Raw genomic sequence first — 16,074 nt, 5'->3', positions numbered from 1 at the left:
CAGCCGTCCCAACCACCTTCACACAGCTGGGCACGCGCAGATCCCAAAACCTCACCGTCTTATCCTGAGATCCGGAGGCAATCATCCACCCACCCCACGTGTACAGAGACAGAATGTGCCCTGCGTATCGTACAACACAGGGATATAACCTCCTGTTATAGACAGTGAGGGCGTAAATAAAGAGGAGGGTTAGTGTGTGAGAGCACCTGTGTGTCCGCTGAGCGCGTGCAGGCCCTGTCCTCTCTGGCAGTCAGTGGTGTAGATGTTACAGTCTCCAGCCCCAGCACTGATGAGGATGGCACCTCCGCTCTCGGGACCCTCCATAAACGCCAGGTCTCTGATAGTGCCGTCATGCATGCTGAACTCTAGATCCGGCCCTGCAGTCCAATGCACACACACCACCCTGTTCATATTGATATATTTCTTTTTAATTTTAATATTATTTAATATCTTATCTCATTTTACCTTTTATATATTTTTAATTATTGCATTTAATGTACAACAACCATTTATTGCACACAGTAATTACAGTACTATATACTCACCTAAAGGATTATTAGGAACACCATACTAATGCTGTGTTTGACCCCCTTTCGTCTTCAGAACTGCCTTAATTCTACGTGGCATTGATTCAACAAGGTGCTGAAAGCATTCTTTAGAAATGTTGGCCCATATTGATAGGATAGCATCTTGCAGTTGATGGAGATTTGTGGGATGCACATCCAGGGCACGAAGCTCCCGTTCCACCACATCCCAAAGATGCTCTATTGGGTTGAGATCTGGTGACTGTGGGGGCCATTTTAGTACAGTGAACTCATTGTCATGTTCAAGAAACCAATTTGAAATGATTCGAGCTTTGTGACATGGTGCATTATCCTGCTGGAAGTAGCCATCAGAGGATGGGTACATGGTGGTCATAAAGGGATGGACATGGTCAGAAACAATGCTCAGGTAGGCCGTGGCATGTAAATTATGCCCAATTGGCACTAAGGGGCCTAAAGTGTGCCAAGAAAACATCCCCCACACCATTACACCACCACCACCAGCCTGCACAGTGGTAACAAGGCATGATGGATCCATGTTCTCATTCTGTTTACGCCAAATTCTGACTCTACCATCTGAATGTCTCAACAGAAATCGAGACTCATCAGACCAGGCAACATTTTTCCAGTCTTCAACTGTCCAATTTTGGTGAGCTCGTGCAAATTATAGCCTCTTTTTCCTATTTGTAGTGGAGATGAGTGGTACCCGGTGGGGTCTTCTGCTGTTGTAGCCCATCTGCCTCAAGGTTGTTCATGTTGTGGCTTCACAAATGCTTTGCTGCATACCTCGGTTGTAACGACTGGTTATTTCAGTCAAAGTTGCTCTTCTATCAGCTTGAATCAGTCGGCCCATTCTCCTTTGACCTCTAGCATCAACAAGGCATTTTCGCACACAGGACTGCCGCATACTGGATGTTTTTCCCTTTTCACACCATTCTTTGTAAACCCTAGAAATGGTTGTGCGTGAAAATCCCAGTAACTGAGCAGATTGTGAAATACTCAGACCGGCCCATCTGGCACCAACAACCATGCCACGCTCACAATTGCTTAAATCACCTTCCCTTTCCCATTCTAACATTCAGTTTGGAGTTCAGGAGATTGTCTTGACCAGGACACACCCCTAAATGCATTGAAGCAACTGCCATGTGATTGGTTGATTAGATAATTGCATTAATGAGAAATTGAACAGGTGTTCCTAATAATCCTTTATAGGGCTGCACGATTAACCTTTATCGCATCGACATTGAGGTTTTAACTCCCGCAATAACCTAACCTCAGGAGTCTGAGGTTTTTTCCCCCACCTCTGACATTTGAGTGACAAACCTATTAGCCAATCAAAATGGTCGAATCTCGCGTTCCTGGCTTGCTGGCCAATTAGAAATGGCAATGGAAAGTTACAAGGTTTTATGCAGTGCACCGTATTTCTGTCAGCAGCAAAGCAGCTAACACACAACGTGTAGGCTACCTCGAATTGTGCCAATAGAAAAAGCTTGTAACTGCGCAGAAATGGCCGAAATATGCGACCATTTTTTGAGAATGTGCGAGTTAAAATTTTATGTGGTCGCATTTGTGCGAGTGCATGGTCATGTAGCCTACTAAGTTAAATTCACGCATGAATTTTCTGCATTGAACTTGTTTTAGCGCCCGCCAAAGTGAATTTTTGTCCCGCCAAAGTATTATTTGATCGGTGAGTAATGTAGATGAACTGCTGCGCTTGTGAGTGACAGGGCGCATGTTTAACAGAACGAGCAGAGAGAGAGCCGGTCGCGCGCGCGCGCATTCTCTCTCTCTCTCTCTCTCTCTCTCTTCGGAGCCTGGCGAAAGTAAACAAGACTTCACAGTCTCCAAACTAAGCGCTGTCTTGCTCTCTCTCCCTCGCACAAAATAAATCGACACGGTGGTAAAAGGTCGGAAGACCAAAGTTTCATGTGGATCATTCGGAGATTTTTTTTCCCCCTGAATTACCGCTGGGTGTGAATTGTGCTAAATAAATTGAACTCAAAAGCGTTCCGGACATTTAACTGACAAAAAAAAAAACTCTTTAATTAAACGAAAAAAATATCCAGTGATGAAATGTTTTCTGTGTTGACAGAAATCTTGGATGTCCATGTCCTAACTGCTGGGATAATCACACAACGCGCATGACACGTCCAATTCGCGAACTAATGACTCCTTTGAACCGATTCATTTTAATGAATGGTTAAAACAACTGATCTTTCCAACAGTGAACTCAGGAGACGTCTGAATCGGTGTATAACTAATCAGTAACACTTTACAATAAGGTTATATTTATTACATAAATTACATAAAAAGTACAGTTTTAAGCTTTAAAATAAATAAAACCAAAAAAATCGAAAATCGCACCGCAATCGCAATATTTGTCAGAAAAACCGCAATTAGGTTTTTTCTCAAAATCGTGCAGCCCTAATCCTTTAGGGGAGTATATATATATATATATATATATGGTATATAATAATATATATATATTAAATATTCACATACATTATATATTTAATACTATAATTTTATATTTTATATATTATAAATTCTATATATTATTGTACATTGGTTGTTGCTGTCAATGTGTGCAATAAATGGTTGTACATTAAGTGCAATAAGTAAAAAAATATAAAAGGTAAAATGAGATAAGTTATTCAATAATATTAAAATTAAAAAGAAATTCACAAGATGTAAGATATAAAGTCAAAGACTTTCTAAATAAAATGTATAAATATTTATGATTTTATATATTGTATATTAATTTAACATATTAAGATTAAAAATGTTTGGTGTTAGTTATTATTTTGGTAATGAATTAATATAATATTTATTCAGAAAGGATGCTTTAAACTGATTAAAAGTGACAGTAAAGACATTTATAATATTGCAGAAGAATTAAAATAAATACATTTCTTTTGAACTTTCTACTCAAAGAATCCCAAAGATTTCCTGAAAATGTTTGATATAAAATAAATAAATAAAATAAAATAAAATAAAATAAAATAAAATAAAATAAAATAAAATAAAATAAAATAAAATAAAATAAAATAAAATAAAATAAAATAAAATAAAATAATTCTTGTTGGATAATAATAAGAAATGTTTCTTGAGCATCAAATCAGCCTATTAGAATGATTTCTGAAGGATCATGTGACACTGAAGACTGGAGTAATGATGCTGAAAATTCAGCTTTGATCACAGGAATAAATTACATTTCATACACTTTCATTTTTTGTGAAAGTAGTTGTGAAATAAAGAATAATGTACAGCCAAATACTTTCAGTCAATTACAGTACCACAATTACTTTCAGTGCACATTATGATTTAGTAGGAAAGCATTGTGTGATCTGACATTATTAGGCACATTACCTGTGGCGTTGCAGGTTTCTGCGTTGAAAGGAAGAACTTTGACATACTTGTCATTGGAGCCCGTGGCAAGAAGCTGCCCGCAGGGACTCCAGGCCACACAGTAAATAGAGCCTTTATGGTGTTTAATACGCTTGAAGCAGATGTCAGGCTGCTTTGCTGGAGCTTCAGTGCTATACAAGAAGTACAGACAGAGGGAATATATAAATCACAGATATATGTCAGTTTTTCCCAATATTGTGCAGCCCTAAAAGCGTGTTAAATATGGAGCACATGCCTGTTTTTGAGGGACTGTGGGTAAGTGCAGACACGCAGTGTTTTGGAGTTGGAGCCGATCGCATAGAGAGTCCCAGACGGGTGGAAGGCGACCGCGCGCACAGCCTGCGTGTCCTCCAGCGTCTCTACTGCAACGAATGGGGATTTGGGTTTCTCATCCTGAAACACACTGTCATGATATCTCAGCATTAAAACAAGCTCACAAAGCAGAGTTACTTCAGCTTGGTAGGGTTGAGAGCTTTGAGAAACCTCTGGTTGACCAGCACCGGGGACTCGTCCAGAGACGGCACCCCCCGGCCTCCTCCTTTCTGAGGGGTGCTGCTGATCACCGGCGTCTTGTCCCGGCCGGAGCCGCTCTCTGGGGTCTGTTTACCGGCTCCGCTCGCTGCCGTACCGTTACACTGCTGGGCCAAAGCCTGGACGTCTTCTCCCAGATCTTCCATTCCCACATTCAGTTCCTCCAGTTTCTGAATGGACCTACACAAATGATCAAGACAACAATGGCTGATGGTGATCTCCAGAGAACAAGATGGTGATGGTTGAGATATATAAAATATATATTATATATATATATATATATATATATATATATATATATGTTTATATAAAATGTAATGACAGCAAAGCAGTCATTTAACTGTAAGATATATGGACAGGCAAATATATGTGCACAGGTAATGTAAACTCTTTTTAGAGCGTAGTGTAGATTTAGTAAAGCTAAAATGAAAAAGCTTCAGGTGGCATTTAATGATGCATTACGAATTTTGCTTAAACTCCCAAAGTGGACAAATGCAAGCCAAACGCTCTTATCTAGTGATGTTCATTGCATGCTGTGTTAAGGAATTATATCTATAATTTCATGTGTCGATTGGGTGATTCGAGAAATACAATCATTGTCTTAATTGATCCTATATTAAGAGATACAAGGTATTCCTCCTGGTTCTGGAAGCACTGGAACTCAAGTTTGTATGTTCTTAAATTATGTTTGGTGTATGTAAATCGATGTTTGTATGTTATTTATTTTTTATATGGACCCAACAGTCTGGAAAAAAAATTGGGTTGTTATTACAACTAGTAATTATTACAATTATTTCTAAAACATAATTTCATAAAAATCTCAAAATTATATAATTTTTTACAATGTGTAAAATATAAAATATGTAAATAAAATAAAAATGTTATATATATATATATATATATATATATATATATATATATACTGTATATATATAACATTTTATATATATATATATATATATATACTGTATATATATAACATTTTATATATATATATATATTATATATATATATATATATATATATATATATATATACTGTATATATATAACATTTTATATATATATATATATTATATATATATATATATATATATATATATATTGTATATATTTACCATTTATATATATATATATAATGTGATAATGAAAAATTAACTATGGGAAATATGCATAGTAAAGTTTTACAATGTACAGCAAAAAACAGATGAACAAAATATTACAAATATAATATTGTAAATTGCAGATTAACTCAAAATTGACAAATTACCAGATTAATCAGATTAACTATATTATGTCATCAGTATATTATCAGAAGACAGATAGACATCTTTAATTAATAATGCCAGAATATACATAATGCAATTTAATGAATATGTTTTACATTTATATATTTAATTAATAAATGGCAAAATATAAATAATGAGAAAATATTCACCAAAAGAAATCTGAAAAGCAAAAACATGGTATTATGGTTTTATAACTTACATTTCATTGCATTCATGAAAGCAAATAAGATGCTCACAAAATTGCTGAAATGCCATGAACAAAAACAGAAAATTGGTATAAATGTAATAATAAATTGCTGGTAATCTCAAATTTAGATTTATCACTAGGAATAAATGACAAATAATAATAAATGATTTTAAGATTAATATAACAAAGCACATGCTATTTATATTATCCCTGCCTGAAAGTAAAGGCGCATCGATAAATCAAGTGAAACAAATGAGAGTCTGTGGTAAGACGCTCTTGCTTACAATCTCATACTATCATCTGTATCACCAACAGAAGAGGCACATACTCATTCAACAACACTGCGGTTCCAACACATCTGGATGCCTACGTACACGAGGCACCTGGATCTGACCTGTTCAGGAACTTCTGTGTGAGATTGTGCTGTGCTGCGTCTGTGGGCTGGTCTGGAGGATGAACTCCACCTTCCAGAAGCATCTGATGGTACAGCTGTCTCTGCTGCTGCTTCTGCTCAAGATGCTGTTGCACTCGCAGACGCTGACGCTGGAACTCCTGCATCTGCTCCTACACACACACACACACGGGGACAGTTCACCTTCAATTCTGTCATCAATTACTCACCCCTATGTCGTTCCAAACCCGTATGACTTTAAAGACATCGACATCTCATTTTGTTCTCCACTGAATACAGTCATAAAGGTTTTGAATGGCATGAAGGTGAGTTTGGAATGAATTGAGGGTGAGTAAATGATCGCTGGGTGAACTGACCCAGACAGCGACATAGTGTCGGCCCAGATTCGTGGACCAGATGTGGGCCGGATCTGGGCCGACACTATGTTGCAGTCGGGGAACCCTTTAAGGTCCTGGGCATGTACTGGAATTATGTTTCTGGTTAAAAGGGGAACTAATATATTACCTCTGGTGTTTCGCCTGATCCCATGACTCCACCATCCCTGCCGGGAGTCAGTGGAGGACGCAGTGAGTTCGTTTCTCCAGAGCCGTTGATCCTCTCGGCCTGGGCTTGTGCTCTGGAGGAACAGGACAACGCCAGTCAACATCTTAATATCTAAGGATGCACAGATATTAAATTCAGGCTGAGACAATAAATTGATCATTCATTTTACGCTATGACCAATCAGAATATTAAAATTATACACTGTTCTCGCGAAGCACATAGAAAATAAAATAATGATGTTGTTGTTAATAGTATTTTAAAAGATGATCTTTAGATGATGGTAAAAGTAGGCCTAATCTAAATGTAAAAATAGAGGAAATAAGCATGAACTAACAAATAAATATACAATAAAAAATTTGAGGTCTGTAATATTTTTAATTGATTTTGAAAAATCTTCTTATGTTCACCAAGGCTAGATTTATTTGATCAAAAATATAGTAAAAACTAATACTATAAAACTTTAAAAACTAATAACTAATATTGTTCTGTATTATTACTACTTAAAATATCTGTTTTCTATTTGAATTTATATTAAAACATAATTTATTCCTGTGATCAAAGCTATATTTTCAGCATCATTACTCCAGTCTTCAGTGTCAGAAAACATTCTGATATTATGATTTGCTGCTCAAGAAACATTTCTGCAGTTGTGCTGCTTAATATTTTTGTGGAAACCGTAATACATTTTTTCAGGATTCTTTGATGAATAGAACGTTCAATAGAACAGTGTTTGAAATAGAAATCTTTTGTTTATACTGTCACTTTTGATCAATTTAACGCATCCTTGCTGATTAAAAGTAATATTTATCTAAGTTAAAAAAAACCTTTCTGACCCCAAACTTTTGAAGAGTACTGTAGATTTATTACAAAATCAATATTAATATCTCTATCTTTTGCAAAGAAGTGACACTGGCATTATGATTTCTGATCTACTTATCTAGTATACAACACATTTTTCTACAGTATATTGACTGGCATAGAAAGTTTGTTTTGGACTTAACTAGTAAAGCTCCCCGTGTCTATTTCTGTGGGTTTAACTGGATTAGAAGTGTTAAGCTTGACCACCATATGTTGAATTTCACCACTCATAGTAACGCCTGACTAGAGTAACAACGCAGCATCTAGGGCATGAATGTCAGACAAGATTTTACAATTTCATACTTTAAGGTGAAGTGTGTAATTGTTTATGACTAATACTTATGACTTTCTTTATTCCGTGGAACACAAAAAAAGATTTATGTCTTACAATGAAAGTCAATGGGGTCCAAACATTGGACCCCATTGACTTTCATTGTATAGACAAAATAACACAGGAACTGAGGGGAAGTCATTTTTGCATGAACTATCCCTTTCAGTGAGAACACAAGCCCACCTGTCTGGCGACTCACTGAAGACGTTGCTCTCAAATGCGTTTTTGCTCCCGGGATACCCAAAGTTGGCGAAAGACTGCGACATGGCCGTTGCTTTTCCGTCGCCTTCGGTGCTTTTCTTTTCCCTTCCCACCAAACCGTGCGACAGACCGTCCAGGGCGGGATTGAGAGAGCGCGACATGTAAGTATCTGCCGATTGGGGTCGGCGTAGTGGCGAAGCCGGGCAGGGCGAGAGTTTGGTGAGCAGAGGCGTGAGAAGGTCCGCGTGACCCGTCCGGGCCGGTTTGATGAGCCGGTCCACGTGGATGCTGAGGGTCTTCTGCTCAAACGCGCAAGCGAAGACCGATGGCGAGAGGTTTTGCAGCCAGGAAAGCAAACTCAAGTCCAGTTCCTCGCAACCGTTCCCGCACAGAACGTCGACAGCTAGGAGAACTTCCTCCTCGCTGATCTCCTCTCCAGTCGCTTTGCTCTGGCAGAATTCAACGCAACATTCGTAGAGTATTCCTTTGATGAGGAGCTGGAACAGACGGTCTCCGCTGGCTTTGAATCCCACTTCGCTCAGTTTGCGGTCCGCAGGGATGAATTCGGCCACCATGGAGCAGGCTTCCTCGAAGCAGTGGACGCGGGCCGTGCTGGGGTTCCAGTCCTTGAATTCGGCATGGTTGGTGAGGCGCGGGAGCGTGAGGAGCAGACAGAGTTTGCTGTAGTCATCTTTAGTCGGGCAGAACTCTTCCAGGGAATGGAGGGACTTCACCGCGTCCTGCATGGTCAGCTCCAGCTGGAGGAGGGAAAGAGAGAGAGTCATCATGGGATGCTTCCTGAATAAAACCTTCTTTTGGGCACATTCTGAGTCAAGATGCAAGACGTTTAATGTGAGATGGCTCAAAATATTTTTTAATTCAATCTTAATTCTTCTTCTTTTTTTTATCAGTATTAAATGCTAATTTAATGTTACAAATGATAATAAATCGAATTAAACTTCTTCCATTGGTCATAAATGTTATATATATATATATATATATATATATATATATATATACAGAACCAGTCAAAAGTTTGGAAACGTTACTATTTTTAATGTTTTTGAAAGAAGTCTCTTATGCTCATCAAGCCTGCAGTTAAAAAAAAAAAAAAAAAAGTAATATTATGAAATATTATTACAATTTAAAATAATGGTTCTCTTTTTTAATATACTTTAAAATGTAATTTATTTTTGTGATGCAAAGCTGAATTTTCATCAGCAAGTACTCCAGTCTTTGGTGTCTTATGATCCTTCAGAAATCATTCTAATATGCTGATTTATGATCAATGTTGGAAACAGTTGTGCTGCTTAATATTTTTTTTATAACCTGAGATACTTTTTTCAGGATTATTTGATGAATAAAAAGTTAAAAAGAACTGTATTTATTTAGAATAGAAATCTTTTGTAACAATATACTCTACCGTTCAAAAGTTTGGGAACAATAACCATTTTTTTTTTTAAGAAATTAGTACTTTAATTCAACAAGGATGCGTTAAATTGATAAAAGGTGATGGTAACGATTTATATTGTTAGAAATGTTTTTATTTTGAATAAATGCTGTTGTTATGAATAAATGCTGTTAACGTTTTACTCATCGATGAATCCTGAAAAAAGTATTCCAAAAAAATATATTAAACAGCACAACTGTTTCCATCATTGATAATAACTGAGTATCAAATCATCATATTAGAATGATTTCTGAAGGATCATAAGACACCAAAGACTGGAGTACTTGCTGATGAAAATTCAGCTTTGCATCACAAAAATAAATTACATTTTAAAATATATTAAAAAAGAGAACCATTATTTTAAATTGTAATAATATTTCATAATATTACAGTTTTTTTTTTTTTTTTTTTTTTTTAACTGCAGGTTTGATGAGCATAAGATACTTCTTTCAAAAACATTAAAAATAGTAATGTTTCCAAACTTTTGACTGGTACTCCATATATATATGGAGACTATGTCTCAGACTCTGTCATGGTACGAATAATAACAATAGTAGTAAACAATTCATTTTGCATAAAATACAAGCGTTATTTATTTATTTATTTAAAAGGATATTTTCAAGGTACCAATAATAATAATATTAATAACAACAACAATAATAATAATAATAATAATAATACAAAGCAATATTCAATAATAATAAAGAAATTTAATTTAATTTTTTATGCAAAATGGAAGTTTAATTCTACATTATTTTTATTATTATTATTCATGGTACAAAAAATAACAATAATAATAATAATAATAATAATAATAATAATAATAATAATAATGTACAATTAAACATTGTTTTTTTTTTTGTTTTTTTTTACAAAACATGAGGCACTGTTTATTTATTTATCAGTATTAAAGGCTATTTTCATGGGACAAATATTATCATTATTATTACCGATAAATAAATAAATAAATAAATAAATAATGCTTGTCTGCTTTTACGCAAAATGAAATGTTTACTTTTATATAATAATAATAATAAACAATTAATTTTTTTCTGTTTTGCATAAATTATTTATTTATCAGTATTTTAGGCTATTTCTGGCAAAAACTTATAATATTCTATATAATACAATATAGAATTAAACATCTTCCATTTGACATAAAAGACAAGCAAAATGGATCTTTTTTAGAACAGCATGATGGCATTTGTCCATACGCATAAAGGCTCACATTCTCAGGGTCATCTGACGCAGATATGGCGTTGTTTACGCACAGAGCTTCCAGAAATTTCTGCTTTAGGATGATATATCGAAACCTGAAAGAATAAATCAATAAAAAAAACACTGAAACAAAGAACACATGCTTGGGTGTCAGCAAAAGATTCCAAACCGACGTCGCTCACCTCTTCCTGTCAAATTTATCCAGGCACTCCAAAGGCTGAATGAACTGCAAAATCTCCTCCCATTGCCCATCTAAAACAAGTTGCCTTAGAAAAAAAAAAAAGAAATCGAAAAAGGCCCAAAATTAGTTCACCTACCCAGTTAAAGAAGTGATACCACTGCAAAAAATGCAAGTGTACTTTTGCTTAGTCCACACTTCATTAAGCAGCACAACCATTTCTTAACGACGACACAGTATTTTCTTAAAGTAAATGGCTGCTAAAATGGCTGTCGTAGGTAGAATTTTTTTTAGAATACTATAAAAATTGTTTCAGAAACATACTGTATATCTATAAATGCCTTACTGATTCCATGCTTGTGAACAGTAGTGTATTAGAATCACTAAGCATGCATTTGTTGTTTAGGTTTTCAAAGACTCACCTCAGGAAGAGCATATCATCTGAATAAAGTCCATTAATGACGCCGCTCTCCTTCTCCAGCGCCAGCATACTGATGTGCAGCTTTCTGGAGTTCAGAAAGTCCAGGATCAGCTTGATTATCTCCGCTTCTTTAATGTTTATAATCTCCTCTGCAGTCATGGTGTCAGATTCCTAAAGGGACAGAGGGAGAAGGTTATCTGTGAGCAAGGACAGTGTGTGTGTGTGTGTGTGTGTGTGTGTGTGTGTGTGTGTGTGTGTGTGTGTGGCTTTGACCTACTATCCCTAGAAGGGTAATAAATCCTCCACAACGTGGGACCACAACAGCTCCCACAAACATATAAAATGTCAAAATTAAAATCTAACTTACAAATAAATAAATAAAACTTAAACTTTGTGGTGGTTAGGTTTAAGGGAAATAAATATTTGAATATACAGTCAAAACAAACAACCAAATAAATAAATATGAGTAAGGTTTAAGGGCAAGAAAATATCAATATATCAGTATATTAAACCAAATAAATACTAAATAAATGTACATACATACATAAAAAATGTGAGGATTGGGTTGAAGGGAAAGGAAATATCAATACCTCAAAAATATCAATATATTAAACCAAATAAATAATAAATGTAATAAATATATTTATTTGAAGTAATATTTAAAAAACAATAGTAAGATTTGAGTTTAGGGGGTAGACACATAATTTTCCCAGTATGTTAAAAGAAATAAATAATAGACAAATTAAAGCATTTCATAAACAAATTATAATATTAAAAACAAACAAATAAATAAATACGGTGAGGGTTAGGTTTAAGGAAAATAAACATCAATATTAAACAAAATAAATAATAAATCCATGCATTAATAAATAAAACACTTAAACATTTAAAATAAATAAATAAAGTAAGTAAGTAGGCTAAGTGAGGGTTAGGAATAGATTACAGAATGGTAAATAACCGGGTTAATATTAGCTCGGTTTATTAAACCAAACAAATAACTAAATAAATAAATAAATACAAATATTTATAAGGAGTTTAGAGTTAGTCTGTAGTAATTATGAATAACTATATAAAAAACAAAAACACATATGGTATGACCCCATTATGGTAAGTAAATTATTCAGGCATGCTGCTAAGTAAATCAAGCGTAGTATATATTACATACATGAACCACGTGACCCAGAGAAAATAAAAGTCTGGATTTATTATAAATGCAAATAGTTGCATGCAAGTAGCCTACTGCGACAACTTGAGCCATATGCAGTACTGTCAGCAAAGAGAAGCTTGCGTCTGAATGTGTAGACAGCATTGGGTATATTTAGATTATTGATCTCACCTTTTGATTAACTGAATGCACCCTCGAATCTGTCATTTTCGCAAACATTTACATATATAAACAGTATGCATGCCCTGTCTGGCCCCAAATGCAACGCAGTGAAGCTTTAACTCTCTGCGTGCTTGCAAAACACCATTAAAAAGATCCATGCAGCATTTCCAAAATCTTACCTGAAATCAAGCCTCGGCCAAGCCCGAATTGTTTAGTCAATCTTCTCCTGCGCGTTCCTTCCAACGCGGATTAGCGCGAGCTCAGCGTTCCGTCGCCCGAGCGTAAGGTGCGTTTATCCCGACAATGGCTCGGATGTCCACACCCACCTTCCGCCTGTCTCACTCTCCATCAGCAGCAGCGGCGGAGAGACGCGCCGCGCCGTGCCGCACCACGCCACGCGCGCGCCGCTCCGGTCACACCCACTCCGCTTCATTGTTCTTCACTGGTGTCAATTATGAGTTTGGGAATCGCAAATATGACATGATGCGAATTCAAATGATTTGGTTCGGTTGGAATATGCAATGGACAAAAACATAAATATTTAACATACCTTAAAATTGTGACACCCAAGAAATAACATTGTTTAAAGTTATTTTTATATATAAATGAATTTTATAGGCTACATTTAATTTTGATATTTAATGTTTGTTTCTTGCTAGAAAGCAGACAAGCCTGTTGTTGTGTTATATGAACACCTGAGGGCACTATGCCCAAACAGGAGGTTTATATGAACATTATATGATCAGGACTGATCCAAAATATGGGCACACTTGCGGTCTTTGCACTTGTTCACTTGACCACCTGTCTACTAGCCTACATGACGTATTTCCTGTATCTGGCGTAAGTGTTCAAGTGGGCGTGAAGACGATGGGGTTAGTGCAAGTATACTTTATTTTGATGTTCAATACTTTGCATTTTAAAATAAAGATGTCTGTTCAGCAGTCCCTATGACACAATCATGTAATTGTACAAAATACACACACTGTACTCATCTTTGCACCTATAAAATGTACAAAACTTTAAGTTTGACAAGACAACCAAATTATATGTACAATCTAATTAATGTAACTTACAGTGGATGTTTTATTTATTTATTTATTTATTTATTTTTTATTAAGGGCATATACTGAGTTCCTGAACATGATGCATGATTGGATACGCATAATATTCGAGACAGTGTTGGTTTAGTGTGCGATAAGATTACTAAGCTTAAGCATTTTTAAGACCCACAGTCTTGTACTTACTTCCTGTCGCATGCACACACTCTCATGATCAAGACCGCATGTGGGTATTTTGGAAAGGCCCAATGTTTTTAATCTTACCAAGAAACTAATGAATGAGTATTGTTCTGTGAATTAAGTTCATTTGGATAGTGGCTGCGTCCAAAATCGCATTCTCTCTTGAGTATTTACTTCACGAATGTGTGTAGTATGAATGTATTATGGCCATATTGTCATTATCATGTGACCTATCAGTACCAGCGTCAGTTGCGTCGCTTCATCTCCATTCATAAATCATTTCCCGTGGCCTTATGGGATAGTAAAGTGTCCATGGAATGCGCACTTCAGAATCTTCCTGGAAGTAGTTGGATCTTTTGTCACATAGCCTACAGTTTTTCGCCTACTATATAGTAGGGAAGTGTGCGATTTCAGATGCAGCCTTCGACTTCCTCATTGGGCTGACCAATGGTGAGTGAATCTGCAAAGTTGAGTTTTGGTTGTTGATGTTGTTGTGAGAATTTTTAGATATGTTACTTAAGATATTATATAACAAAAACTTAGCCTAGGAAGAAATGTAGCTACAGTTTTAAACACATGAAATATCTAAGTTCTTGACCTTTTGGACTCAAACATTCAGAACTGTCATCTAGATTATTGTAAGGCAAAAAAGACCAAACAATTGTATATATTTTTGTTTTATTGGAAATCTAAATTAGTAATACATCCAACATTTGGTCTAATACTAGATACAGTAGCCTCACAGCAAAAAATAAAATAAATAAATAAATAAAAAATAGTGAAATCATACAGTCAGCATTGCTGCTATGTGTTCAGAACTTCAGACAGTCTCAAATTTTGGTAACAGGGTTGCAAGATAGCAAATGAATAGAAAATAAAACAGCTCATGTCATTTTTGACCTCATGAGGTTGACCCACATTTCCTGATGGTGAAGCACCTTCTCATTTTAAAGTTTAAAGGCCTATTTTGTACCCTGTTTGTCCCACAAAGTATTGACTTAGGACACAATTAGTGTCCAAATGACGTTCTAGCTTCGTGAGTTTACTGCTGTTCAGTTTGGTTGAATCTAGGTCACAGAGGAACTGCAGGAACTGATACATTTTGAGGCTGCGCTTTTAAGGGCACCCAAGTGTCCGTCAATTCCTGTTGGTAAGCATGACCCTGTTTGGCAAAGGCCTTCGTGTTTTTTTACGCATTAAATGCACAGTCTGCAACTGGGGCAGAATTGTTCTCAGCAGGACTGTGCCCCATTTTCTGACGTTTCTTTGAAAATACACATATTGAGGTTTCTAACTGTCCTAACTCTGCATTTCAGCCAATGACCATCTATCTAAGGATGTGAAAGACACCAGAACATGTACTAAAGGTTTGGGGTTGATAAGATTTATACACGTTTTTGAAAGAAGTCTCTTATCACTCTTAAAAATAAAGCTTCTTTATTGGCATTGATGGTTCCATGAAGACCCTTTAACATTCATAGAAACTTATATAGTGGAAAAAGGTTCTTCAGATTATTTAAATTACATGAAAACTGTTCAAGAAAAGGTTCTTTGGGAAACCTAAAATGGTTCTTCTATGGCATCACTGAGAAAACACCCTTTTGGAACCTTTATTTTTAAAGGGTTAGTTAAAAATTCTAGCATTAATTACTCCCCCTCATGTCGTTCCAAACTCGCAAGACCTTCGTTCATCTTCGGAACAAAAATGAAGCTATTTTTGATGAAATCCGAGAGCTTTCTGATTCCTCCATAAACTGCAACGTAATTACCACTTTCAAGGCCCAGAAAGGTAGTAAAGACATCGTTAAAATAGTCCAGCAACTCCAGTGGCTTAACCTTAATGTTTTTGTCCGTTTTTTTGCACACAAAAAGTATTCTTGTTGCTTCATAACAGAATTTTCATTTTTGAGTGAACTATCCCTTTAAAGAGTATGCTCACCA

The 16,074-nt window shown here is 35.8% G+C and overlaps 1 protein-coding gene across 1 annotated transcript in view; it reads right to left on the bottom strand.

Annotated features, from left to right (window-relative positions):
- Positions 1 to 13,326, bottom strand: part of wdr47b (WD repeat domain 47b) — a 16,959-nt gene extending 3,633 nt beyond the window's left edge. The window contains exons 1-12 of the mRNA XM_081383965.1: positions 13,075 to 13,326; positions 11,570 to 11,739; positions 11,152 to 11,235; positions 10,980 to 11,064; positions 8,284 to 9,059; positions 6,873 to 6,984; positions 6,351 to 6,520; positions 4,434 to 4,661; positions 4,186 to 4,353; positions 3,912 to 4,081; positions 207 to 377; positions 1 to 120 (exon numbers count right to left, since the gene is read on the bottom strand). The exon at positions 1 to 120 is cut by the window's left edge and continues 12 nt beyond it. Coding sequence (XP_081240091.1) covers positions 1 to 120; positions 207 to 377; positions 3,912 to 4,081; positions 4,186 to 4,353; positions 4,434 to 4,661; positions 6,351 to 6,520; positions 6,873 to 6,984; positions 8,284 to 9,059; positions 10,980 to 11,064; positions 11,152 to 11,235; positions 11,570 to 11,727 — 2,242 coding nt within the window. The 5' untranslated portion in view covers positions 11,728 to 11,739; positions 13,075 to 13,326. The remainder of the gene's footprint in view (positions 121 to 206; positions 378 to 3,911; positions 4,082 to 4,185; positions 4,354 to 4,433; positions 4,662 to 6,350; positions 6,521 to 6,872; positions 6,985 to 8,283; positions 9,060 to 10,979; positions 11,065 to 11,151; positions 11,236 to 11,569; positions 11,740 to 13,074) is intronic.
- Between the last annotated feature and the right edge of the window lie 2,748 nt (positions 13,327 to 16,074).

Source organism: Scardinius erythrophthalmus (assembly GCF_964197995.2).
Source record: "Scardinius erythrophthalmus genome assembly, chromosome: 14".
NCBI lineage: Eukaryota > Metazoa > Chordata > Actinopteri > Cypriniformes > Leuciscidae > Scardinius > Scardinius erythrophthalmus.
Note: the sequence above shows the minus strand (reverse complement) of the source record. Positions and strands in the feature narration are given on the sequence as shown.